At 32.1% G+C, this 26,364-nt stretch overlaps 3 protein-coding genes across 4 annotated transcripts in view; all 3 read right to left on the bottom strand.

Moving 5' to 3' along the window:
* Window positions 1-26,364, bottom strand: part of LOC129002925 (longitudinals lacking protein, isoforms A/B/D/L-like) — a 111,144-nt gene that overhangs the window by 30,783 nt on the left and 53,997 nt on the right. The window lies entirely within an intron of this gene.
* LOC129002924 (zinc finger E-box-binding homeobox 1-like) lies at window positions 446-3,219 on the bottom strand. Its single transcript, XM_054431048.1, has one exon. It carries the CDS (start codon window positions 3,014-3,016, stop codon window positions 1,379-1,381), a length of 1,638 nt encoding a protein of 545 aa, XP_054287023.1. The 5' UTR covers window positions 3,017-3,219; the 3' UTR covers window positions 446-1,378.
* LOC129002926 (zinc finger protein 780A-like) lies at window positions 21,564-26,158 on the bottom strand. The gene is made up of 2 exons (XM_054431054.1): window positions 26,083-26,158; window positions 21,564-23,805 (listed from the first exon to the last, which is right to left on the bottom strand). Exon 2 carries the CDS (start codon window positions 23,603-23,605, stop codon window positions 22,571-22,573), a length of 1,035 nt encoding a protein of 344 aa, XP_054287029.1. The 5' UTR covers window positions 23,606-23,805; window positions 26,083-26,158; the 3' UTR covers window positions 21,564-22,570.

A 26,364-nucleotide genomic window follows, 5' to 3' on the forward strand; every position in this document is an offset into this window, starting at 1 on the left:
CACTGAGCAGATAAAATTTTATATTGAGCTTGTAAAAGTTCCTATTGACCATATGTACAAAAGAGGTACTACAATAATATGGTTAATGGAAATTAAGTACCGGTAACTGTTTACAAAAAGCAGTATTTTCATTTTAAATTAAATTATTAAAATATTTCTAATAATTTCTGGTTTTAAAAATTATTTGTAACTTTGAATCTTTTAAACTTCAATCAATATTTCTCAAAATTACATTTTTACCTCTAGCTAAGTATGGTTTATGGTTTAAGCTCCATAAACCATACTTAGCTAGAGGTAAAAATGTAATTTTGAGAAATATTGATTGAAGTTTAAAAGATTCAAAGTTACAAATAATTTTTAAAACCAGAAATTATTAGAAATATTTTAATAATTTAATTTAAAATGAAAATACTGCTTTTTGTAAACAGTTACTTAATTTCCATTATTAACTTACATTACTTAGGCACGTGTGATTCATAAAATGTCATTGACTAAAAACAACATAATCTCCTTAAAAATATGCTCACCAATATTCTTAATTCCAAGAAAATAATATTCATTTGATGAATAGTAAAAAAGAAACATTCCTCACAGAATCTATTTACAAAAATTGTATTATTCAACAAATAAATAATGATAGGTATTCCTTATGCTAAACTAGACTTTGAAAAATGGTAACAGATTTTTATCAATTTAATGTATTTCATTTACTGTGTAAGGACCACGATACAAAAATACTTCCAAACTAAACCAGTCAAAATAAAAGAAACTTTCAAAATGATCTAAACCAGTCACAATAAAAAATAGTTGGTAAAATTTATTGATCTGTTATTTCGCCAAAATTATGCGTACACAGCATGTATTGGTTGAAAGTAAATTCCTTCAACTTCAAATAATAGTTATTAGATGAACCAAAAACAATAATATTTCAATAAAAGTGATCCCACTTTGCTTTGCAATACTGTCTTGAATCTGAGACCTAAGAAAAAATAATAACTGTACTCTATTCCCCATTTAAAAATACTTGTACCTTGACAAAAGCCTATGAGTCACGTGTTTCAAATGGCAGTATCAGGGACATTAGCCGAAATTTTTTACTACCATACTTATTTTGACTATACTAGGACATAAATTTAAATAATTCTGTCAAAATACCAATCGATAAAGAGCGTGAAGTTACAGAAATAGTGTAAAATATTCTTTGAAGTTGTGAGAACAGTTGACAAAACCTGCATGACAATAAGCAAGAAGATTCCAGCAAATAATGGCTCCATATTTGCATTAACCGAACCTCTTCCATAATGTGCAACTGTAGGCTTGCATATTAAATAGTTTTCAATACTATGATAATCGATGCAACATAGTAGATGTTGTGGTTTCAGATTGACTTGTCGTGTTGGTATTGCATATGACCCTGCAAACCGTGTTTTCTGGCAAACTGTTTCTGACAAATGGTACAAATGAACTGCTTCTGTTTGCCACATTGATACCGAAGGTGATTCCAAATAGAGTTTCTATGCTGGAACGCTTTTCCACATTCGCAAACCCATTTGCCGTTCTCCTGTCTTACTTTTGATTTACAGTCAATCTTCCCGTCAAACGTTGCTTGATTGAATACTTCAAGGACTGGCATTTCTAATGAGTAATTTTTAGCTACTTCTTTATTCAAGATTTTGAAATCGTTAACATTGGTAGCTTTTACAGAAGCCTCTAGCTCTGAATTACTATTGGGCTCATGAGTTTTGGTTGTGTTTATCGTAGCAATCTCTAACACAGGCATCTTTTTAGAAGTGTTTTTACTAGTTGTATCATTGCTAAGACTTAGATTACTGTCATCAACAGTTGTTGGGACAGGGTTCAAACTTAAATTTAAGTTTTTACTGATATCTGGTATTGAATTTTTATCAGGAAGTTCAACACATTTAGTGATCTTCTTAGCACTTTTCTTGACATTTTTTAAAGCAGTGTCAGAACAAAAGATATCAGTTCTTACTGAAACACACAATCCTTCAGCTTTCTTTACTTGTCCAGGAGTTTCAACAGTTAAACTTGAGGATTCAATATTGGCTTCACATTCTTGAGGCGTAATCCCTCCAACTCCTGCACTACTTTTTGCTCCACCTGATGAATTTCCCTCAAACTGACTATTACTTGACTGATTGAAACTAATGCTATCTGATTGGTAGTCAATAATTGGACTTTTGTCTTCTGATACATTTTTATTAGATGTCTCATGTTTGCCTGATAAAGATTTCTGATCACTATTGAGAAGCGATTGGTCAAATAGCATTTTTTCTTGTGGGATGCGCTGTTGTAGAAACTGCATTCGATTTCTATATAAATCTTTCTTCTTCAAAGCAGCTCCTTTCCTCATACTGTACCTAAGAATGTACCTCATTTTGTTGAGCAAGTCTTTTTTACAGCCTGGTAACTGATCTTGGCTCGGAATTGGAGAGTCTTCATTTGAATTATAGTTGTCAGAAACTGTATTTCCATCCATTCCTTCTAAGTTACAGGTTTCTTCTTTGTTGAGAATCATTGTATTTTTCAAATGCTTTGATGTTTGCTGCATTTCATTTGGTTTGTTAATAGTGGGTTCATCCTCTGTTTTTAATTTCTTACTTGATAGTATGTTATCGGAGAGGTGGTACATAGCAAGCAAATAGTTTTTACTTTGTGATCCTTTTGGTCTTCCACGGCCTCTTTTAACATTTGGCTGTACTTTTGCAGATTGGTAATACGAAGTACATAAAGTTTGTTTACTATATGATCCCTTTGGTCTTCCACGACCTCTTTTAACATCTGGTGGTTCTGAGATCTGTAAAGGAGGAGTGGTAGAAGAATCCAGCTTCTCTAAACAGGAATTAAAACCACTATAGTAAGGTATATGAGGTGCTGGCCTTGGACTTCTGTAAATTTCAGATGAAAAGTAACTTTGATCGTTGGCTCTGACAAAATCTATGGCGTTATCTCTCACAGAAGAGGATTTTATGGTGCTAAGCGGTTGACACAGCATTTCAGAGTAGTTTTCTTCTTTGAAGTTGTCTGGGATGGAATCTGGTGTTATGAACTCCACATCCCTCGGCGTATCGTTTAAATTCAGTTCAATTTCTCCAACATAAGAACAGCCAGATGGAAATACAAAGTCTTCAACATCTAGAACAAGAAAGTTCCAATCAAATAATAAAAATAGTAGGCAACTTTTGTTGTTATGTAACTAGTGAGTACTACAACTATTCGCAGTGCTATCCTGATAATTAGACCAATTGGTTGGTTACAAGGCAAAAATTTGGTTAGGATTCCACTATAAACTATAAGGTCCATGAGTTGCCATTGGCTGTATGGCTTTTAACTAACAGCTGTGTCTAAGGAACATGTCGGCCTTAGTCACTAACAAGATTACAAGATCACACCACTCATCTCCAGTAATTATTGGCTTAAAATACAGTAGAACCTTATTTAATTCGAACCCCTGTAATCTGAACGCCTCATTGCTGTGTTCTATACACAGTACAGTAGTTCTTTATTTTATACTGTATTTATTGATATACACACCGTAATTATTTCAATTGTAATGTACGGTACTGTTTATTCCCTATGTTTACTGCTGTATTAAATAAACACTGTATTTTACTTTGTAAAGCATTTTTCACTTTTCCCTAGCTATTGATATGTAAAAACAATATGATCTGTAATCCAAACTATTCAAAAGTCCGAACTACCCTCGGTCCAAATTAGTTTCGATTAAAGAGGTTCTACTGTACCTACATGTATGGTCGCATAAAACAAAAACACATACAACATACATTGTACAAACACATTACATAGTAACAACTAAAACAAAAAATAAAACAACTATTTGTTTGGAAGATATGTCCACAAAAAGACTGTTTATCTATGTGGGAGGATAATTAACTATAGTCTATTGTATTAACTAAACTGTGGTTCATAAAATATCAGGTTAATAATTGATGTAAGACTTTGGTTTTTGGTTTAAAATAATTTATTTAAGTAGCTAATTTATATTTAATGACTGTAAAACCAGTTAGTAAGGCATATTGTGAACAAGTTTGCATTTTTTCACTTTTTGTGAAAAAGTACCATTTTTCATAAAATATGAATTTTTAAATAGCTAACAACACTTTTAGTTTGCTTCAACAAGATTTGGTTACTATGAATAATGAAAACTATCATATTAGATTAATTTAGAACAATTCCTAATGATCATATAGATATAAAATTTTAAAATAGTAACAAAATGTCACATTTTAAGTGCTTTGAGCAAATTAACTTGTATCTTAAGCTAGTCAAGTTAATGTTCCTAGATACAAACCACAAACTAGCTATTAGCTAGAGGTAAAAATATAATTTTAAGAAATATAGATATTGAAGTTTAAATCACTTGAAATTTAAAACTAGTTATTCAAACGATAAATTATTAAAAATGTATAGTTGAATTTAAGATCAAAAGTGCTGCTTTTTGTTAAAAATTATTTTATTTCCATTATAAACTTACATTACTTAGGCACATGAGATTCATAAAATGTCAAAGATTTATTTTAAATATTTAAGCTTAACAACATAACGTCCTTAAAGTCATGTTTACGAATAATCAGTGGAAGAAAATATAATTCATTTAATTAAAAAATAAAACAAACATTTCTCTCACAGAATCTATTCACAAAAAATATGGTTATTCAACATATAAATAATTATAGGTATTCCTTCTGCTAAGGCTTCGTAAAAGGGTAACTGATTTTTTTACTATTTGACCTGAGATATAAGAAAAAAATAATAGCTATACTCTATTCCACATTCAATCAAAAATACACACCTTGACAAAAGTTCATAAGCTACGAGTTTCAAATGGCAGTACCGGGTACATTAGCCGGCATTTTTTACTACCATACTTATTTTCTATACCAGGACATAAATTTAAATAATTCAGTCAAAATACCAATCTATAGAGAGCATAAAATTACAAAAATATGTAAAATGTCCTTTAACGCCTTCATGAGAATAGAGAGAGACGATTCCAGCAATGCTTATGGTACAGAAATCTTCCACAAGACCTGCACAAACCTCTCTGACTGTTGAATGTGAAGTTGAGTAGATAATAGTTTCAACACAATTTCTATGTATAATAAATCTCCAACAGAATATAATTGCTCTGCACTGTTGAGATAGTGTTCCTCGATTCTTCAGCAACTTCCAGATACTTGTAGTATAATACAACTGACTTTTGGATATTGAAATCATCCAATATTCATAGACTAGCAATAGCCAATTTTTACTCTGATAGAAAAGTTAACCGAACCTCTTCCGAATGTGCTATTGTAGCCTTGCAAGCTTTTTAGTTTTTAATCCTATAATATTCGATGTGACCTAGTAGATGTAGTTTCAGATTGACGTGTCGTGTTGGTAGTACATATGACTCTGCAAACCGTGCTTTCTGACAAACTGTTTCTGACAAATAGTACACAAGAACTGCTTCTGTTTGCCACATTGATACCGAAGGTGATTCCATACAGAGTTTCTATGCTGGAACGCTTTTCCACATTCGCAAACCCACTTGCCGTTCTCTTGTCTTACTTTTGATTTACAGTCAATCTTCCCGTAGAACATCTCTTGAGTAGCCATCACTGTAAAAATAAGATGCTTTATAAATAAGTTCAATTTATAATGATAATGTTGGTTTTGATGATTATTTTTTTATTAACAAATTTGTTTATGAAAGTTACATGTTTGGACACAACCACAGTGTTTTTCTTGAATTCATTTTGGGAAATAATTGTATTGGATTATTGTATTTTATTTTTTATATTTTATTGAGTTTTAGAAGTAAAAAGTGTTTTAAAGAATATTTATAGTTTAAATATTTTCAGTATTTATTCACTTCTGAATTTATTTTCTATTAATTCAAAAACAAAATACGAACATCAAATTATTTTTGATATAAAGAGGATTTTTAAACCAGTATAGCATTTCTGCTGAGTAATTATTGAAAATAAAATTTTAACAGAACTAAAACAGCCTTACTTTATTCACTGTATTAACAAATTTTCCAGGTGAAATAACTAACATTTCAATAACATAATTTTTATTCAATTTGATTACATAAAAATAAAAATAAAAACACAAATTTACTTGTATTCATTTATGTTTGGACATCAACCTGATGGTTGTATTTTAATGTAACAATTTAATCAAGATAAACTAATTTCTTAAAATTTGAATCTTAGGGGGTCTAACAAAATATTCTATTCATTGATCAATAAATTTCATTTACACATTTATTTTTTCAATGGTAAACTTAATCAAACTTAAATTTTAAACAGATGAAATAGAATTTTTACATAGTAGAAAATTCGGTGATTTGGGAAACCTGTGCACTAGAAGGATCAGGTTTTTGTTGGTGGAGTTTAACAACATGTTTCTTCAGATCGTGTTTATGTTTCGCTACGTAAGTGCAGAAGTCACATGGAAACTGAGGTGCTCTACCGCACTCAAACTTAACGTGTCTGGACAGCGAGGTCTGGTGGTTGTAAGTTTTCCCACACTCCGCGCAGACAAAATTCCCACTCTTTTTGGCCGTCCAGCCGCCTTTTTCCACCCAAACGGTTTCACCTTGGTTCTGTAATGATCCTGAAAGCATCCCTTTATTACTCCAAGGGAAGGTCACAGTCATTACGATTGAAATATATTATATAAGAACTGAGTTGTGCAAATACAAAACTTCAAATGAAACTCTTCATGAAACTAGTCACATTAGAAAATTATTTTCTTGAGTTATATAACTAATTTTGTAATTTTTTTAATTTATTGATTTATTAACACACAGATTACTATTTTTAACTTGAGAAAACTGTAAAGTTTGTATTTTTAATAAATGCTCGAAAATTGTTTAATTTGCTAGTATTTACGCAAGTGAATAATTCTTTTGGATATAAAACTAATTTACCTCTGTATCTTCTTAATTGGTGAAATAATTTTTATCTCTAAGCTATTCATATCAACACCTGAGAAAACATCAACGTTTTGCATACATTTACTTCAAAATTTGTTGAGATCTCACATTCAAGTCGCAAAGAGAAATTTATAACAATGGCAAAGGGAATAGGATGAGACAAGTTAGTACAAAAATAAATAAAATAAACTTTAACACATTTTATCAGGTAACAAAGGTTCACATACTTAGTGATACAACATATAAAAAAATTAAATCCTTCACTTTAGAATTCAAGAATAGAATTTAGTTGGAGCAAATAAAAGTGACTAGATTAAGAATAACATTTTCCTATCTGCCTTTTGAGTCCATTTGTGTAAGGCAGAATAAAACTTAAACATAATAACAGCACATACAGATTTGTACTTAATTTCACTAATTTATCACAAAAAGTAAATTTCTCTACATTCCGCCAAGCCTTTGAGTTCATATAAAATAGGCGGTGGATAAACATAAAACTATCATTGGTGCCTAGATTTCTCCCACATCACATTTTGATCATTTCACAGCCATTATGATTCTGCAGCACTGAATTGTGATTATGCTGCAGAGATTCCTGATAATGCTTGGTAAGAATATGACTCTTCAAGTTGCCTTTCAGAGTCGTCCGTAGGTCGCAATACGGACATTTGAACTGAGGATTCATCTTTTTGTCATTGCACTGAAATTTCTGGTGGGTGTTGAGGGACCGTTTGTGTGCGTATGTTTTCCCGCAGTAACAAGTGAAAATCTGTTTCTTAGCAGATTTATTTTGCTCCAGAGAAAACTCATCTGAAAAAATCAGTAGAGTCAGAATAACTTACATTAACAAAAAATATATTTTTGGGAACACTAACAACCATGACTTGGCAATAGGCTTATGAGTTTTAAATTTTTCTTTAACAAAAAAGCATCCAGTAAAAGGATTAGTTACATAAAAAATGCCACACAATAAAGACGGATATTTTTGGTGTATAAAATAAATTCTCATCAATCTACTCTAGGGGAGCGAGCTGGTCTAGTGGTTATAGCGCGGGACTTCGGTTCCCGAAGTTCCAGGATCAAATCCGGCAAAATCACCGAGGAATTTGATTTAAGTGATAATGCCGCAACCCCTAGGTCTAACGTGAAAAACAATTCCGGGCTTGTATATTCCAGTGTTTACTTTTAAGCAATGTTTTAGTAAATTGTAAAACACGTAATTTTAAAAATAAAACAAGTGCATTTTACATCCCTTAAAATATTGCTTGAAAGCCTATCCTAAACCTAAGATGCTGACGTAGACATCATAATAAAATACTGCATAAACTTATAACCCAAGATGTGTTAAAAAGAACGCGGTCCAACTAATTCTGTGATAAACTATCAAATCAAGGTCTTTAACCAATGATTTCTTAGCATTCACATATTTTTGTTCTTGAAGCAACAAAAAATTGCTAACTATTGCTTAATATCTTTTTCTTTATAGCTAAATACCTTCTAAGAGAAAATTTTCAACTAATGGACGTTTCTTATGTATTTTCCATGAATTTAGCATAGCTATTACAATCTTATGTCGAGTCTAGGTACCTAAGTAAACAAATGTAGTTTTTAGAAGCAGGTAACTTTGATTTGAGATAAATTTCATCCCAAGAGGAAATCATTATTGGTGTTCTTTAGTACATGACAAAAAAACTTAAAGCAGATTAAGGCAAGGGCGCCACTAGAAAGGGGCAGAAACTATTTTTGAAATAGTTGCTGTATGAAGTATAAGCATCTTCTCACACAAAAAATGTAATATAAATGTAAAATGTAAATATAAAATGTAAAATATCTATTACAATTTCTTGAGTGCCCACAAACCCCTTCTTACCCATTCCCCACAAACCCTCACTTACCCGTTTCCCACACCCCTCTCTTACCCGTTTCCCACACCCCTCTCTTACCAGTTTCCCACACCCCTCTCTTACCCGTTTCCCACACCCCTCTCTCACCCGTTTCCCACAACCCTCTCTTACCCGTTTCCCACACCCCTCTCTTACCCGTTTCCCACACCCCTCTCTTACCCGTTTCCCACACCCCCCTCTTACCCGTACCCCACAAACCCTCTCTTACCCGTTTCCCACACCCCTCTCTTACCCGTTCCCCACAAACCCTTTCTTACCCATTTCCCACAAACCCTTCGGTAAGTTGCCCCCTGTGAAAATGTCTGGGGGCGCCCTTGAATCAAGGTGAATAAATGTCTTAGGAATCAAATGTCTTACAGTTCTATTTTCAGAAGTTTATTCAAGCAAAGATGATTCTAATGCTTGTACAGGGTGCTGGGTAACCATATGAGCTTTAAGGTTTGACTTGAGGTTGGTGCTGTGACTGCAATATACACATTTAAACTTCTCTTTCTTCTTGTTGACACACAGAAAGTTTCGGTGAGACCAGAAACTTTGTCTCGACATTAGTATCTTCCCACAATCTTGACAAGTGAACGTCTTTCTGCTTGATATGTTCGTTTTAGGTTCTTGAAGAAATTCAAAACGTCCTAATAGAGGAAAACAAAATGTGAAGAATTGTCTAAATGTTTTACAAGGTTTATGGATGTTTTATGGTTTAATAAGAATCACAAAATAACATTAATAGGCTTTCAATGTTTACTATTAAAACGATAAATAGCTGAATTATAAATAACACAATAACCTTGTGTTAGAATGACCAGCTAGATGAGGTAGGAATAGAAGAAAAAAAAATTATTTCACATATTAGCAAAAAGTTGAAGAATATTACTGTCGAAACTTGCAAAGTATCAGTATTCAAATCTCTGAGGCCAATGTGATCACTTGAAAAATCCGTGTGCAATGACCAAATTTGGCTACAGGGGTACCCTTAATAACATAAACATAATATAAAATTATTTAAAATTTATTTATTAGTATAGTAACTTATTTAATACATAACAGTAAAAGTTATCATAGACTAACTCACATAAGTAGGCTTCTCATCCCATTGTAAATTCTGAAACTTGTATTTTTGCTAGTTTGCTTTGTTGACACCAATTGTTATTATTTTATTTCATTTTATTTTATTTTTTATTCAATTTGTAATCTTATTTTAGGGTTAATTTTATGATTTGTACTTTAATTTTTAGCTATAAAACAAAATGACAAGCTACTGTTTATATAATTAGACCAATTTATGTTGCTAAACTAAAATGAAATAACTGAAATAACAAGAAAACAAATTGTTAGGGCTAACATAAACATGAACTATTGCAGGAACAGGAACTAACATTAAAATTGTCTTCAGCTGATCCGTAATGACAGAACTAACATTAAAATTGTCTTCAGATTATACTTAACGATGACAAATTTTACTAAGGGAGTGTGTTTAATTTATGTTGTCAGTACACCGAATGGCATTCCCGGATGTTTAGAGATGGTGTGGTATTTCAGATGGACCTTCAGATGGCATTTATGGCTACAATAGACACAAGCAAACATCGGATCTTTCCCGCAATAGTAGGTCTTGTGGTTCCAGAGGGACCGAGGATGAGAATACTGTTTCCCACAGGAGCACTCATATTTCTTCAATACTGAAAAGAAAAATTAGGAAATAGTTTGATCAAAATTTGTTGGCCACCCCCAACTTCTTTAAATGCAAGTAGGGGTTAGAGAAGTTAGGTTGGGATGATTATTTTATTTTATGTATGCATTTAGAATATTAAATATTGTCTAATATATTTTTAAAAATTGTGATTGTTAAAACTATCTTGAACTTATCCGACCAAACTTGTATTTAAAGGGGTTGAGGGTAGAAAACGGATTTTGACCTATTCAGATAAAATTCATTGCTTTCAAAAATGTGCTTAACTTACTTTCTCACGTACGAAGTGCAATGGGATTGAATTTGGTAGTTAAAAACTATCTTGACACAACTTGTGTTACTATACATTTTTTGTCAGTTTGGGTGGAATTGATGGTTTCATGTTATCAAATATATGTTGATGTAATTTAAAAGTACCCTATCTTTATATTTTCAAACATATAAAATTAAGTTTACCTTACATCCCAACTAAACGGATAAATGAACTATAGGCTAAGTGTAGTACTTTAAATTATTGAAACTTGGTGGATTGAATAAATATGAAGTGATTTCAAAAATATAGCAAAGATGTATTAAAGATTAATTTCTAAAAGATATACATTTCAATTTTTTCATAGTCAAGAAATTTGTAAGTTTTTACGAGAAATGTGTTTTTCATTAAACTAATACCATAAATACATTTTTATATTTTAAATTTGATCAGTTAATAAAAATGGCATTAAAAAATATATACTTCAAACAACAATGATGTAACAAGGTCATAGGTTTTAAGGATTGTTGTTGAGAATGCAGGCTTAATTTAATTGGAATGATTTCATCCTGGCTCGTGGAATGTAAAAATTGTAAATTTGTGTACAATAATTCAACTATTTCATATCTGTTCTGTACATTTTCAACCAGGGATGATTGAAAGCAAAGGATTAATACTTTCCTAAACTCAGGTATGTAGAATTTATTCTCATTAAATAATGGGAAGGAGAATTTCTTCTCTTTTGTTGGATGAATATGCAATCAGTTATGGTACAATATTCTACAATTTATACTCTGTATGTAGCTTGTCTCAGGGTGGGCTTTTGTTATTCATATAATCTGCTATAGTCCGCATGATGGAACCTGCCTCCTGAACCTTCGTTTACCTGGGTTTGGACCAGGCCAATGGAATTCGGTTTATTACACGTTACGCACATAGTGGCCAACGCTGGAACTAACACAATCCCAGCGCCTGTGAGCCGTTAGTACACCCTTTAACCATTGGCCTGTCCTCAGATAGACTGAAGATAAGGAAACAGGTACCAGAGTACAGAGTCTACCGAAAGATATATCATATATTACTTTTTGAAGCTCAAACAATTAATCAATGTACCAAACATCACTATATGTTTAGGCCTAATACATTTGACTTGAAATAAGATTAAAAAATAACAAAAAAAGACTTTCGCAGTTTAGCATTCTAGTTGAAAAGTAATATTCACAACAAAACATTAGTCAAATGATAAGAGAGTTTTTTAAAGACTGAATATGCCCAAAGTTTGAAAAATGGTAAGAAAACAAGCCAATTATTTTGTTTACTTTTTATTTCTTAGCTCACACTGTTAAAACGTCATTGAATATTCCTCATTTGGATGCTTGATTTTGAGATGAGCCCTAAAGTTACTCTTCTGCCAAGTTGCGTACTGACAGAACGGACAGCTGAAAGACGGTTGTTTGCCGCAATAATACCTTTTGTGAATCCAAAAACTGTTATAAACTGAATAGACTTTACTGCATGTTTCACATTCGTATTTTTTATCAGTCTTTTTACATAGGCCTGGAAAAAGTAAAATTCATTATTTTATCTGTAAGAAACACTATAATAGTACACAAAACTTGAATGGATTGAATATTACTTAATTCACTACTTTATACAAAATTAAATTCACTTTTAGCCTTCAGATATTGTATCCCTAGAACCGTAAGATATATTTCCCAAATGTGTCATAAAAAGCTATAAACTTAAGTGGCTAGGTAGCTAGGTTTAAGTGCTTTCCTGACAATCAGTAGCAAACCAGTTCCATCTGGAGGAGTCTGTAGGGTTTTTATAGTTCAAAAATGGGCCAAGCTATCTTTAATCTTTGAATCTTTACTAAATGGTCCTGGCGAAAGACACCGATCTTAGCAGTAACACTCTACCAATTATCCTACACTATACTCAACATATAAATTCATACTCAGCTAAAAATATATTCAGGTGGTATTGATGATTCAAATGTGATGATTTAAATGTTTTTGTTACAACGTATAAATACAACGAATAAAAGAAGTAAAAATGTATATGAAAGACAAAAATGTATTTTGTAATAAAACTACCTATAACTTAATACAATGTTGTTTAACTCAGTCTATAATATAATAAATACTTATGAAATAGGTTTGGGTCCAAATCTGTTAGCTGCCATAAAACTTGTGTTAGGTAAAGTTATGTAACAATTTTTTTTAAATTTGTATATAAAAAAATCAAAATACATGTAACATAATAAATATTTATCCTAACCTGATCAAACTTAAGCTTGCATTTAAAGAAGTAGGTTTTATTCAAAATACACCAATCGAAAGAAATAGTTAGCCTACCCTGAATTTAAAACTCGCCCAAATTAAATTCAAAGATGTATAATGTTAATAATGTTCAATATAACACAGCTATCAGATTTTATCCTGGTATAAGTAATTCAATTTGGATACAATACAAGACATGATAAATACATGGTACTACTACAAAGTAACCGGTTTCTCAGGATGTTTCAAGCTCAGATGTACTCGGAAGTTAGCTTTCAGCCGAGTGGTATGCGGACAGTAAGGACACTTGTATGTCGGTTCTTTGCCGCAGTAGTAACGCTTGTGGTACCACAAAGAATTGTACAGACTGTAGGATTTTCCACACTCACATCTATGCTCTGGAAAACATCATCGATGAACAACAGCACATGGAATAATAGAGGACAAAGTAAAACCACATTATTTAATCAAGGTCATGGATGCATTTGCGGCATTTAGGGGTTAATAGTTTTTACATTAAAATTTGAATAATTTTGGGTTTATGAATTTTTTATCACTAAACACTAGATTAACATAGGATCTTGAAGCAAGGATTGATGCAGCAATATCTTCTATATAGGCAAGCATGTTTCTTTAAAACCTTTTTTCTCAGCTTGTGCACATTGCAGGGAAAATCTACGCATACCGGTACTGTTAAAAAGATATTTTCCTGTATATATAAACAAAATAGGCTTAAAAATAATTACAAAAAATGAGTTGAATTTTTGTTTATTAACATGGGCCTTATGGGTTGCCATGCTGGTAACGAATAACAACAAAATATAAACAGAAAATCAAAACAAATGGAAAAGTTCCATTCACATCTTTTATTTACAGCGTGGGGTTAAAATAAAACTGTTTATTACATATTTTTGGTTGGGTTTTCGACCATAGAATGACCTCTAATCTAAATTATTGTAGGATAACATAAACTAATGCAATAATAGTCTATTGAACTTAATTCATGAGCCGGAACTGTTGTTTCACTTTGTATAGGCCTACAAATAACAACCTAAAATTCCAAACTATTACAAATTATTCAAAAAGCCAATTTCAACAACAAAATCGTTTGAACCAAAAAGACAAATTCATTGTATGCCTACCAACATTTGATGTTATAACACTTTTATTGCATTATATAAAATTCCACACATTCAGTAACTACAATTTTCAATCAATTGTGTTTTACAACAGTAAAATAAAACCAAAACATTTATTCTTTGACTTTTATTCCTAAACTAGCACAATTTTTCAATATAGGCCTACCATAGGATATTCTTCATTTGGATGTTTAACTTTGAGATGTACCTTAAAATTACTTTTCTGCCAGGTCGCATACTGACAGAACGGACAGTTGAAAGACGGTTGTTTGCCGCAGTAATATTTTTTGTGGTTCCAAAAGCTGTTATACACTGAATAAACTTTACCACACCTTTCACATGTGAAACTTTCATCTGTCTTTTTACAGAGGCCTGAAAAATTAACATTCATTATTTCATCTGGTTGGAATATTACGCTAAATCTTAAGGGCATAAAACAAGTGCTTTGAAAACACCTGACTGACATTCATATTAAAATGTCTGTAGGAGGGAAAGTATTTGTAGAAAGTATCAAGTTGGAAAGTAATAGCTGATTGCATACATGAACTATTAATTTTTATTAAGTTGGTACCTACTGTATTTTTCTTTACAATAGTCTTTTTAGGTTTTGATAACAATGAGAAGATCTCTGGTTTGATCCGAAAAAAGTTAGAGGCTTTTTGACAATTAAAAATGGGGTCACCTATTAATGCTTGAGCTTTAAACAAACGAACATCATCAAAAAAATGTTAACGATGTATGTGTATCCAATATTTACAACACTGCTTTAGTGATACGTGAAAGGAGCAAAAAAACCTGATCACATTACTATCTAACATACTGATAATGACAAAAATAAATAATGATAGTCTAGATACTGCCTTTGGTAAATTTTTATCATCTGGTTGAAAGTGTGGAAAGGAACATGTGTTCAATTGTGATCTAGAATTGACTAATGAATCATCGTAATAATATTATTGTTTTCTTTGTCTTAAAATCGTTTAATCTAAGTTAAAAAGTTTTGAACGCACTAAAGGGATTTGACTTGTATCATACTGTAATATAGAAAATATCCTATATATATAAAAAACTGAACCAGGACACAGACTGGTCATTTACTCAGAAAGTAGAATTTAAAATTATAAATATTAACACTCAAAGAGTTACTTATGAAAGGTGTTAATGGATTCTTGTTTGATTAAAAATATGTTTATTCAGTAAAAATGACTAAAATTATTACAAATTCAGTAAAAACTATTAACATTTTGACTGAATATTTTCTAACAAGATATAACAGGTAATATACAGGGAATATTTACATATAAGTTAAGAAAATACATAACAAAATGTTAGGTACACAAATTTCAGCTATACAATTCTTTGTAAATGCACTAAAAAGCCTAAATAAGTTAATTTTCACAAAAACTTTAAAAAATAGTGTCAGCATCTCGTAAACAGATTAAATTAAAACATACAATCTTCAAAACTTGCTTTTACTATTAACTTAAAAATAAATAAGACAGGTATTAACATATAGCCTTTGTTTTTAACTTACATGTTAATGACAAAAAAGTCACTACAAAACAAATTTATTATTGGTTATTGCATCTCAAGACTTAAAAAATATTATACATCGCTAATAATCCTAAGATACTGATTACAACTAGCTACGTGAAACATCTGAGCGAGTATGGCTACATGACAGAAAAGGCCTCATTGTTGCCCTGAGCACTATTTTGATCACTCGTGTCCTGGAATGTTAAACTAGTCACATTGGAGATTATTGGAACACTTGGGGCAATGGTCGTAGTTTGTTGAGGCACTGCAGTAACGGAGCATTGAGGATAAGATGTTGAGTTGTGAGACGATTCTTGATTAGGCAAATACTGTGTTTGTATGTTCTGAACACTTCCACCAGACTTTGAAAAGTTTGCATTTTCCAAATTTTGATGATGGTTAAATGTTTGAGGTTTAACCTGCTTGGGAAGTGATATTGTCAACCCAGGAGGAAGGGAAGGGAACGACGAAGGTAGCGATATTGGATTTTGATTATTCGGAACGAACTGAGAATTAAAGAAATTTTGCTGCAAATGTTTCAATTGCTGAGGTGCAATATCTCTAAGTGCTGTTTTGACTTGATCTGATTTCTGGGCATTTTCGTTTTTCAGGTCATGCTCCATTTTGTCCCCGTGTTTAGCAGCCATGTGGGATTTTAGGTTACACTTGTGCCAAGTTTTGTGGTCGCAAAAGTCGCAGGAGAACTGAGGCATTTTTCCACATCGATACCTCTTGTGGTTCCACAAAGAAGTGTACCTCGGATATGTTTTTCCACACGAACATCGGAAACTCGTCTGTTTCTGGCCTTGAAAATAATTCCAATAGAGCTCGTCGAGTCCTAGATAACCTGAAATTCATCGATTTGTTTAAAGTATGCTTGATGCAAATTCTGTATGATCGGCAGTTAAGAAAACACATGCTTGTTAATGTAGTTTTAAGAAATCTAACGGCCTATTATTTATTTGGCAGCCAACGTCAGTAAAAGTACAGTTTGTCAAGAATTGTGATCCCTCTTACAAAATTACTGGCTAAGAAATACATTGTATGTTGTAATTTTGTGTGTTTATACGATCTAAAATCTATTATCATGCCACAAAATGTAGAAACTACATGGTTAAGACTTAGAGACAAAGACAACCAACAAGATTGAAACATAAAGAATAAAATGGTTAGCCTACTTATTTTAAAATTTAAAGATTAACTTTAATGTTATACATAGCCATACTGTTATACATAAATAATGTCAATTTTCTAATTTTCATTATTGTAAAGCAAAAATAGAAATGGAAAAAAGTATGAAAATTCTGCCTAATCTAAAACCTTGATTTTTTTTATTATGTTTGACATGACATGGTGGGGAATGCAATAAAAAATTTACACACAATACTAGATTTTTATATTATCAAATAAAAGTTTTGAGACATGAAGAAAGAAACCCTAACTGATTACTATGGAATGTTTTGATACAAATAAATATTCTTTATACACACCTTTAAATACACTTATAAAATAGATTTTTTAAGATTAGGGTAAATTCTTCTTATTTCAGTTCCTAGTGAAAGACAATAGAAAAATATTAACATAAAGTAAAAGTAATTTTAATATTTTAAACTTAATGTCCTCTCTTTGTATTTCAAATATCGGAGATGTTTTTTATACTTTTCTAATGCAAGCCACTCTGCATTCTGCTTTATTCTTTGTTGTCTTCTTTTCTCCGCCTCTCTTTTCCTTCGCAGTGTTTCTTCTCTCTTCTTCATGTAGACTTCCCAGTCTTCTTGACTCTGAGGAAGTTTAGTAACTGTGTTTTGAACCTGGCTGGAACTTGAATACGCAGAAATGTATCCTGAAATATATTGTTTATCAGATTTGTTTTCCTGTAACACATGTATTCTGAGGAGGTTACAAACACACATACTTGTTTGCTCATTTTGAATAGTAATTGATGTTTGACACTTACCAATGAGCACATGTTAATCTCTGGGAGAAAACTAGATGCAGTTTTTCTTCTTTGTATATATATGTACATTTAAACATCTTTGCCACCAAGACTGATAATAGAATATATAATAGGTTACGTACCTTGTTCCGTCTTCAGTCTTAACTTAGTCAATGGATGACTAGTTTCGGGAACAAAGTCCCATTATCAAATCCTTATTTAAAAACATCATATTGAATATGGTCAAATATCCGATGTAAGTCTTCATCAATGTATACATGCTGGTTGACGACACATAAAATTTACACATTTTACAAAAATAAAAGTTACATATACATTTACGATAGGCCGGCCACATTGAATACGGGACAAACCGACGAACTATAGTTCTGTCGTGTCCGTCGTGTAACCTGCGTCGGTTTGTCCTGTATTCAATGTGGCCGGCCTATCGTAAATGTATTTGTAACTTTTATTTTTGTAAAACGTGTAAATTTTATGTGTCGTCAACCTGCATGTATAGATTGATGAAGACTTACGTCGGATATTTGACCATATTCAATATGATGTTTTAAATAAGGATTTGATAATGGGACTTTGTTCCCGAAACTAGTCATCCATTGACTAAGTTAAGACTGAAGACGGAACAAGGTACGTAACCTATTATATATATATGTACATTCATTTCACATTTGTACGAAAATCGTTTATAAAGTAAAGGTCGTTTTTGTGTCATAACTTTTTAGCTTGTGTGTACGCCGCAACAAGGCCCCTCACCGGATCACCGGCATCATATTTAAACAGAATGAAACCATTTTCTAACTCTGTAGCTGTTATGTAGGCCTACGCTTTGCCGTCTGTTTAGACAATTGTTTACTCTTAAATCTCTCCCTATGTGAGATAAGGTCAGTGATAGGTTTTTTTCACCTCAAGAAACATATCCGATGCCAACATTTTACACCAGAGGATTGAAGGTTATGGCCCTAGTGCAATGACATAGGGTTAAGTGCAGAAATGGGTTATGGAGCGTAAAAATGGCTGTGGAAACCTTCATCTTTTGTGGTCTTCTAAGTTCGGGTACCAACCAAAAACACAATTCCTTTCAAAATAAACATTTTCAAGGCCATTTTTACACTCCATAGCCCACTTACGCACATCGCCTCTATTATTGCCCTAAGGGCATAATCTTAAATCATCTGGCGATGAATGTCGACATTGGATATGTTTCTTGTAATCCTTATCTTGACACAACGGGAGATTCAACCATTTAAACCTTTTGAGATCATACAGCAAAGCGTACATCAGACAGATGTTATTCTGTTCACAAACAATGCCAGAAGGTGGCAAGGAGCCTTTTTGCGGCGTACTTGCAAACTACGGAGCTCTAGGCAAAAACGGACCTTATTTCAAAAATCACTCAGTGCATATTTATTTACTATTTCTTTCCGCAAAACCTGCATCAGCCCCAAAAAATATTGCTTGAATCTTAGAACAAAAAGTATTGCTTGTAGTAGAAAAAAGTAAACGTTACCATAGATAAAACATACTCCTAGATTTCCCATCCTTATGGAACAGCTGAAGCTGATTTTATTGTTAGTTCTGTCCGGTGTACTGTAGTCGTGTTTTGGTTACAATTTGTTTATATATTTTTGCGTTATTTTCTCATGATTTATGCCTCACAGTTTGGTTATATAGCTAGTGGACAAGTTATTGTTTATGATTAGATGGCTTTATTTGGTTAAACGAGGTTTTAAATTACTAAAATAGCAAGAAACAAATTGTAAACAAAACACGACTCTACAGTACACGGGACAGAGCAGTAAAATTGGCTTCAGCTGTTCCATAAGGATGGGAAATCTACTAAGGGAGTATGTTTTATCTATGACGTTACATAATAGATTTAGTGTATATTAATTTTTCATATGTCCTTTTCAAGATAAAAATACTTCAATTGTGTGTTTTTTTCAGTTCTAGATGTCCCTTAAAAACGTTAATACCTAGAATTTTCATATATGTTGTTCTTGACAGAAATCAGGTAAGATGAGACTTCATCAAGGATTTTTTATTATTTAATATTACCGTACTTGTTTTTCCTTTTGAGTATCAATAAGATACGGTTCTCACATTTTCATTCAATATTGAAGGTAGTCCATCTTAATAATGTATCAGAACCCTCCTAAAGATGTTTGAAGACATTGAACCTCTATTCTAGCTGGGACATGTTTGCTCAGTGAATGTTATAGTAACTAAAGGCTGTGTTTAATCTATCACAGCTTGAATTGTATTGGCTAGGAAACAGTAAGTTAACAATAACATTATTTGAAAAAAACAGGCTATCATGTTGGGTAAGGTTTGAGCTTCCATTTCTCAAATTATCAGTTACTGAGAAGTGCACAAGTAGACAAAACAAGCTATGTGAAATAAAGTAAGAAGCTATATTTTAACCAAAAGAGTGAAACATCTTCAAGTTCCAAAGTCACATCCACCCAAATTTAAGAATAACAAGTCTGTCTTTTTAGTGAAGAATTCCTTTGGGGATGATTTTTTTAAAATTTATTTTGCATCAAGATAGATCAAATATGGCAATGCTTGATTTTACAGTTAGTTAGTTTATGCTGCTTAATAATCTTGACTGGATATATTTGTTTGGCAAACCTTACGAGACTATTTTGAACTGTTAAGTTATATATTTTCTTAAGTTGAAATTTTGGTTTTGAAGTTTTAGTTGTGGTGACAAACAATAAACTACTGTAGAATGTTATGATCTCATGGCCCTAACTCAAAATCAACAATGGCTGAAAAACTTTTCAATATTAAATTCATAGTACCGGTACAGTTTGTTGAAGAATTTTCCAGCTATTTAGAACCTAGAGTGGATTTAACATGACTGTGGTACTGGACAATTAAATATTCACGCTCTAAAGTCTATGGATAATGCTGGACTAGTGGTAGAGCTCGTGACTTTGGTCTCCAAGGTCCCGTGTTCAAATCCCACCAATCACTAATGAATAGAAGTGATAAAGCTAAAACCTCTTAGGCCTGGTCTTAAGTAATGTAAAAAACAATCCCAGGCAAGAGCTTTAGTATAAACAAATATTATAGGCTACTTTCCATCATGAATGTTATGCCGTCGCTTACGATTTATGAATGAAGTCAATCAAAATGGCTGTAAACTGTGCATGAGTTCTGCTTTGAATCAGTAACACTCTGGTTTTTGGTTTACTGGTAATGTTGGTGCAATAGAAATATGTGTCTGATCCTCCAAAAAGCAGTAATACATTGTCTCCCCAGCGAGACAGAACCTTAGATTGAGTGTTAGAATCCCAGCTCATTCAGGTCTAGGGTGCAACTCATAAGAGGTTTGCCTGTCTTTGGCAAAGTTTGGTGAGAGAGATCCATCTAAAATACACAGCAAAGAAAAACCAGGTCGGATTCATTGAAAGCTGCACCTTTATGGAAAGCCTCTTGACACTTTTGAACAAGGCCTACCCTTACAGCGTGTATGTAAACGAAAAACTGGTTTTATGACAAAATAGTTTTTGTGTTCTTGATAAAGGCAAAATTAATTCTCCTTGATTTTCTCATACAATGGCAAAACTGAATGTCTTTAACAAATGCAAAAAATTGTGGTTGACTTTGAGAGTAACGTAAAAAATTAGAATTCTCATATTGGTAATTTAAACAGCTAATAATCTAAACACAAAGCCATAATCCTACTCTTTAAGAGTTTCAGGATGAAGTATGACTTATTCTTGAGAACCTTAACTAACTACTGTAAATATGAAACAAGTACGTTATAATTATTTCATAGCTTTCATGGATTGGAAATAAACGGGGTAACTTAATGAATTGGAATGAGTAAGAGACGTATTGAACTCAATTTTATATTTATTCACTGTACAATGTACATATTATGGCAATTTATACCTAAGACCTATTAACAGTTGTTTTATACACTTATATTTTATTTAACTAAAATGGTGAAGGAAAAATTAATACAAAAAAATTGCATGTGAATGAAATTCACTTAAAAGCTCACTTAAAAAATCATAACACAAATAACTAGTTTTGTGTTGCAACAATCTGAATTTTTTAGTATAACTAAAGACTTAAAGTATAATGCCACAAAAAAATATAAAAATCCATCAATCCTAAACATAGAGAAAAATCATAAACCGTAACTGTACAATTTGTATACAGTTAAAGCTGATATTTAAGGTTAGATGGGAAACCCACATGAGCAACTTTTGTTACCCTTAATAGACAATCTGTAAAAAAATACCTGGTAACAAACAATTAGTTCATGTAAGTTAGACAAAATTAAATAATATTTACATGTTAAATTTGTGTAAACTTTACATAATGGAAAATAAAGGTTTTTTTGAACAAACATACTAAAGAAGTTACTTTATCATAAATTAGCAAATTAACTTTCCAAAAACTACCTGCTTCATTATACATTCTTAATAATATACAAAAACATAGTAGACTAAACCCCTAGAACAGTTTTCAGTTAAACAATTGAAAGTGTTAGTATTAAAAACTTATTTCATCACATGACACAACAAATTTGAGACAGAAAAAAATGTTTGGGCGATTACTTAAATCAATGAACTCATTCGGACTTCTATTTATTAGTTAGTAATATTAAATTGAATATCATCAGGATTAGTAAATTTAAAAAGACAACCGGAAAGTTTTTAGAGTGTTAAAGGGTTTTAAAAGACTCTTTCCTTTCCCAATACAAAATAGGTTATTTGATACGCCTGTTTACAATTGACAATCGCCTGTTTACCTTTGCATACAAAAACATCTAGAACAAAGAATATGTCCACGTTGATAATTGTTTCCTATTCTTACACATGTCTTGTTCTACTCTGATGTGCTATCGTTTAGAAACATCTTCACAGCGTCACAATGCTTTTTCAAAACGTGGTCTCTCATAGATAATTTCTTCCTGGTTTGGAAAGGACACCATTTGCACTTTAACAGGCTTGTTGGGCAAAAAACAATCTTATGTTTTTTTAATGCAATCATAGTTTTAAAAGCTGCTCCACACTTACAACGAAAATCTTCCTCTCTCTTTTTATTTTTAGACAATTTATTTAGTACTTTCCTAAAGCTGGGACCATCGGTTGGTGATAAAAGAGGCCTCTTAGCTGTCTTCTTTAGTGCTCTTATCGAAGAGGTTGAAGATTTTTTAATATTTGATTGCTTTTCAGGACTTTTTGTGTTGACTGTTATTGGAGTTGGCGGCAAAGAGGTCTCTGGGCTGGAAGGAATATGTCGATAATATTCCTCTTCATCGTCAGAACTTTCGTCATCTTGAAACCCAAGGACAGCATTCACCTGTTCAACTTCATTTGTTGGTGTAGACCGATCACTAAAGTCTTCTGTGATTTCCCTCACTATTTCTGAAGGGTTTGTTGAATTGTCATCATTAACTTTACTATCATCATCACTGTCCCTGACATCACTTAAGATTCCACCAACTAATTCTGTATCTTCCTGCTTCTCTTTTTTAATTATACTTACTGACTTAACCTCTTCCTTTTCAATTGTACTTAGTGACATAACGTCCTCTTTTTTAATCATGTTCACTGACTTTACATCTTCTTTTTTATTTGTGCCCAATGACTTAACGTCTTCCTGTTCACTGTTACCATCTGGGTTATCTTTATTTTTCAAACTGAAAAATATACAGAATCTTTTATGGTAGCTCAAACCTTGCTTGTTTTTACACTGTCTTCCACATTTGCAAACCAATTCATCTGGCATGGACATGCAAAAGTCATTATGGAGAATGAGAGTTTTTTCAGTTTTAAAAGTCCTTCCACACTTTTTACATATCAATTCTTGTACCTTCACCTTAGGAGGAGAAGGATTTCCACACACTACTCGATGCATGACCAGAGCCTTTTGTGATGGCAAGATCTTTCCGCACCTACAACTGAACGGCTTGACGACTTCTTGCTTCGGACAATTATCTTTGTGAACTACTGTATTGTTGACAACTGATCCGTCCCCACAGTCGTTGCAGAAAGCACCCACTCGCTTCTTCTCCTTTTTCAATGAAGTCAAGCTTTCCACATTCAATGCAGATGGTTCTATAACAAAAAGATTAAATCAATGTTGTAGATTTTTTTATACAACTTTAAGCAGATAATAGAAAATGTCAGGATGGTTCTTAAGTATGTGGTGACCAAACAGGTCAGTTTTGAATATATGAATTACGATTACATAACTACCTAAGTGGAGGCCGATGTGGTGCAGGAGAAGGTATGACATCCCGGAGGATCCGATAAAGGGCTCGGAATCAGAGGTGTCAGGGACTCTGGATCAGGAAGGCACTTTGCACAACACATTCAATTAATAATAATATTGTATTGTTAAACTTAAGTTCAATAGTACTATCAGGAGAGGGAACAGGTAAGCAGAGGAAATAACTGGCTGATTAGAAAGTTTATTCGTTTATAAATCTAATAAATTAAGTATGTAGTGTAAATTGTCTGTATTACAAGAAACTAAACTAGTTCTAATGTCCTTTTGGCTAGTGAGGGAAGCTAACATAACTTATTTCCTGTTTAACAGCTGAAGACCTATGATTTGCTTTTGAGTATTATTATGTCTTTTAATTTCATCAAAGTCATACATAGCTGTGATAAGTGGTATGATGAGATAGGATAGTTTATAAACTTAATTTTTCAATACCATTATACATAACAGTTAGGCCTGATTTACCAATCTTATCGTTACGGTCCCTTAACTTTTGTATAAATCCACTACCCCTGATTTTGACAAACTACACTATGTATTATTTTAAATTAATATAGATATTTACACTATCTAACAAATAAAAACACACAAAGCAGAATGTTTAAGTTAGGACTGAGGATAAAACAAAATGATCAATTACATAATATATTAAAATATACAAATTGAAATAACAAAGCATACAATAAAAATTATTTTTAATGACCCTGTTGAATGAAACCCTAGGTTACCCGGTACCCAAAAGCTTGATAAGCACTCAAATCTATGGGAAATTAGCTAGGCACCGGTTGAAGATTTTAAGATGACAGTGGATAAAAGAACAACTATTGTTAGTGTAGACCTCTTGAACTAAAAAGATTTTAAATTACAACCATTGATAACAAAAAAAATAGGTAGGGGCCTAATCCAAACTGGCCTCAGTTTCTGATTTGAAAATAATTATAAACCAGTAAACCTCATTTTCAGCTGTTGGTTGCAAGTATAAGCTAGGCCTGCTGGTACTAAATTGGTTGGTCAATTGAAAAACAATATTTGTCCAAGTACAAAATGCTACCGTACTACGAGTTAGGTGATAAAATAACCATATGAAAAAATTCAAGGAAGAGAAAAAAATTTAAAACACCTTTAAAATTTGCAAAAAGGCTAAGATAAAAGAAACACACTAACCAACGTAAAAATGATATTTTATTCAGTAAACCAATACAATTTAGCCTTCATTGTGTGGCTACTTACAACTAAATAAATGTGAAAACCAAAATAAATATATACTTCTAAATAAAAAGAAAATAATACTGAATAATACTTCAATTAGGATATAAATGATATTCTATAAGGTTATTATAGGTTCTATTATAATGTAAACACTTATATTTGTTATTGTTTTTTTGTTCCTGAAGAAGGTTTATGCCGAAATATAGAACTTATTTAAAAAGTGTGTGATAAGTTTGTTTTTGAAAAAAATATATATAGCCTATATATATACTTATAAATGATAGAAAATGTATAAAAACATTAGGATATAAAATCTAATGAACAAATGTATATCACAAGGATTAACATAGGTAGGCCTAACTTAACAATTAACATAGGTTAAGTGGTTTTAATAACCTAAAGTTTGTTTAACAACCAAAATTTTAAGTTCCTTACAACCTAAATTTGGCCGCAAATGATGGCATCTGTATTGTCAATCAGTTGTAACATATAATTATTGTGAACCTCAACATTGAATAAATACAGTATTTAGATGATGGTAGAAAACTAAAGTCTGATTAAGTTTCGAAAAGCAATGCGTTTTTGTGTTTAGTAAACTAACAAATCCCTCAATATTAGTAAAATGAAGGTATAACCTGGAATTATCAGGGACAAACATAAAAGGCGCTTTAATTTATTGATTCCATACTGGTTACACAAATGTGCAGAATACTTATTTCCCTTCAATGATTTCCCTCACTATTTCTGAAAGGGTTTGTTGAATTGTCATCATTAACTTTACTATCATTATCATTGTCCCTCTCATCACTCAAGTTGGTACCAACTAATTCAGTATCTTCCTGCTTTTCTATTTTAATTATACTTACTGACTTAACATCTTCCTTGTCAATTGTACTTACTGACTTAACGTCTTCTTTTTTAATCATGTTCACTGACTTTACATCTTCTTTTCTATTTGTGCCCACTGACATGACGTCTTCCTTTTCGCTGTTACCATCTGGGTTATCTTTTTTTTTCAAACTGAACAATATACAGAATCTTTTATGGTAGCTCAAACCTTGCTTGCTTTTACACTGTCTTCCACATTTGCAAACCAATTCTTCTTTTTCATTCGTGCCCACTGACTTTACATCTTCTTTTTCATTTGTACCCACTGACTTGACGTCTTCCTGTTCACTGTT

The sequence above is a fragment of the Macrosteles quadrilineatus genome, unplaced genomic scaffold, assembly GCF_028750875.1.
Source record: "Macrosteles quadrilineatus isolate MER2022 unplaced genomic scaffold, UCM_ALF_1.0 Scaffold_9__3_contigs__length_116548681, whole genome shotgun sequence".
Lineage (NCBI taxonomy): Eukaryota > Metazoa > Arthropoda > Insecta > Hemiptera > Cicadellidae > Macrosteles > Macrosteles quadrilineatus.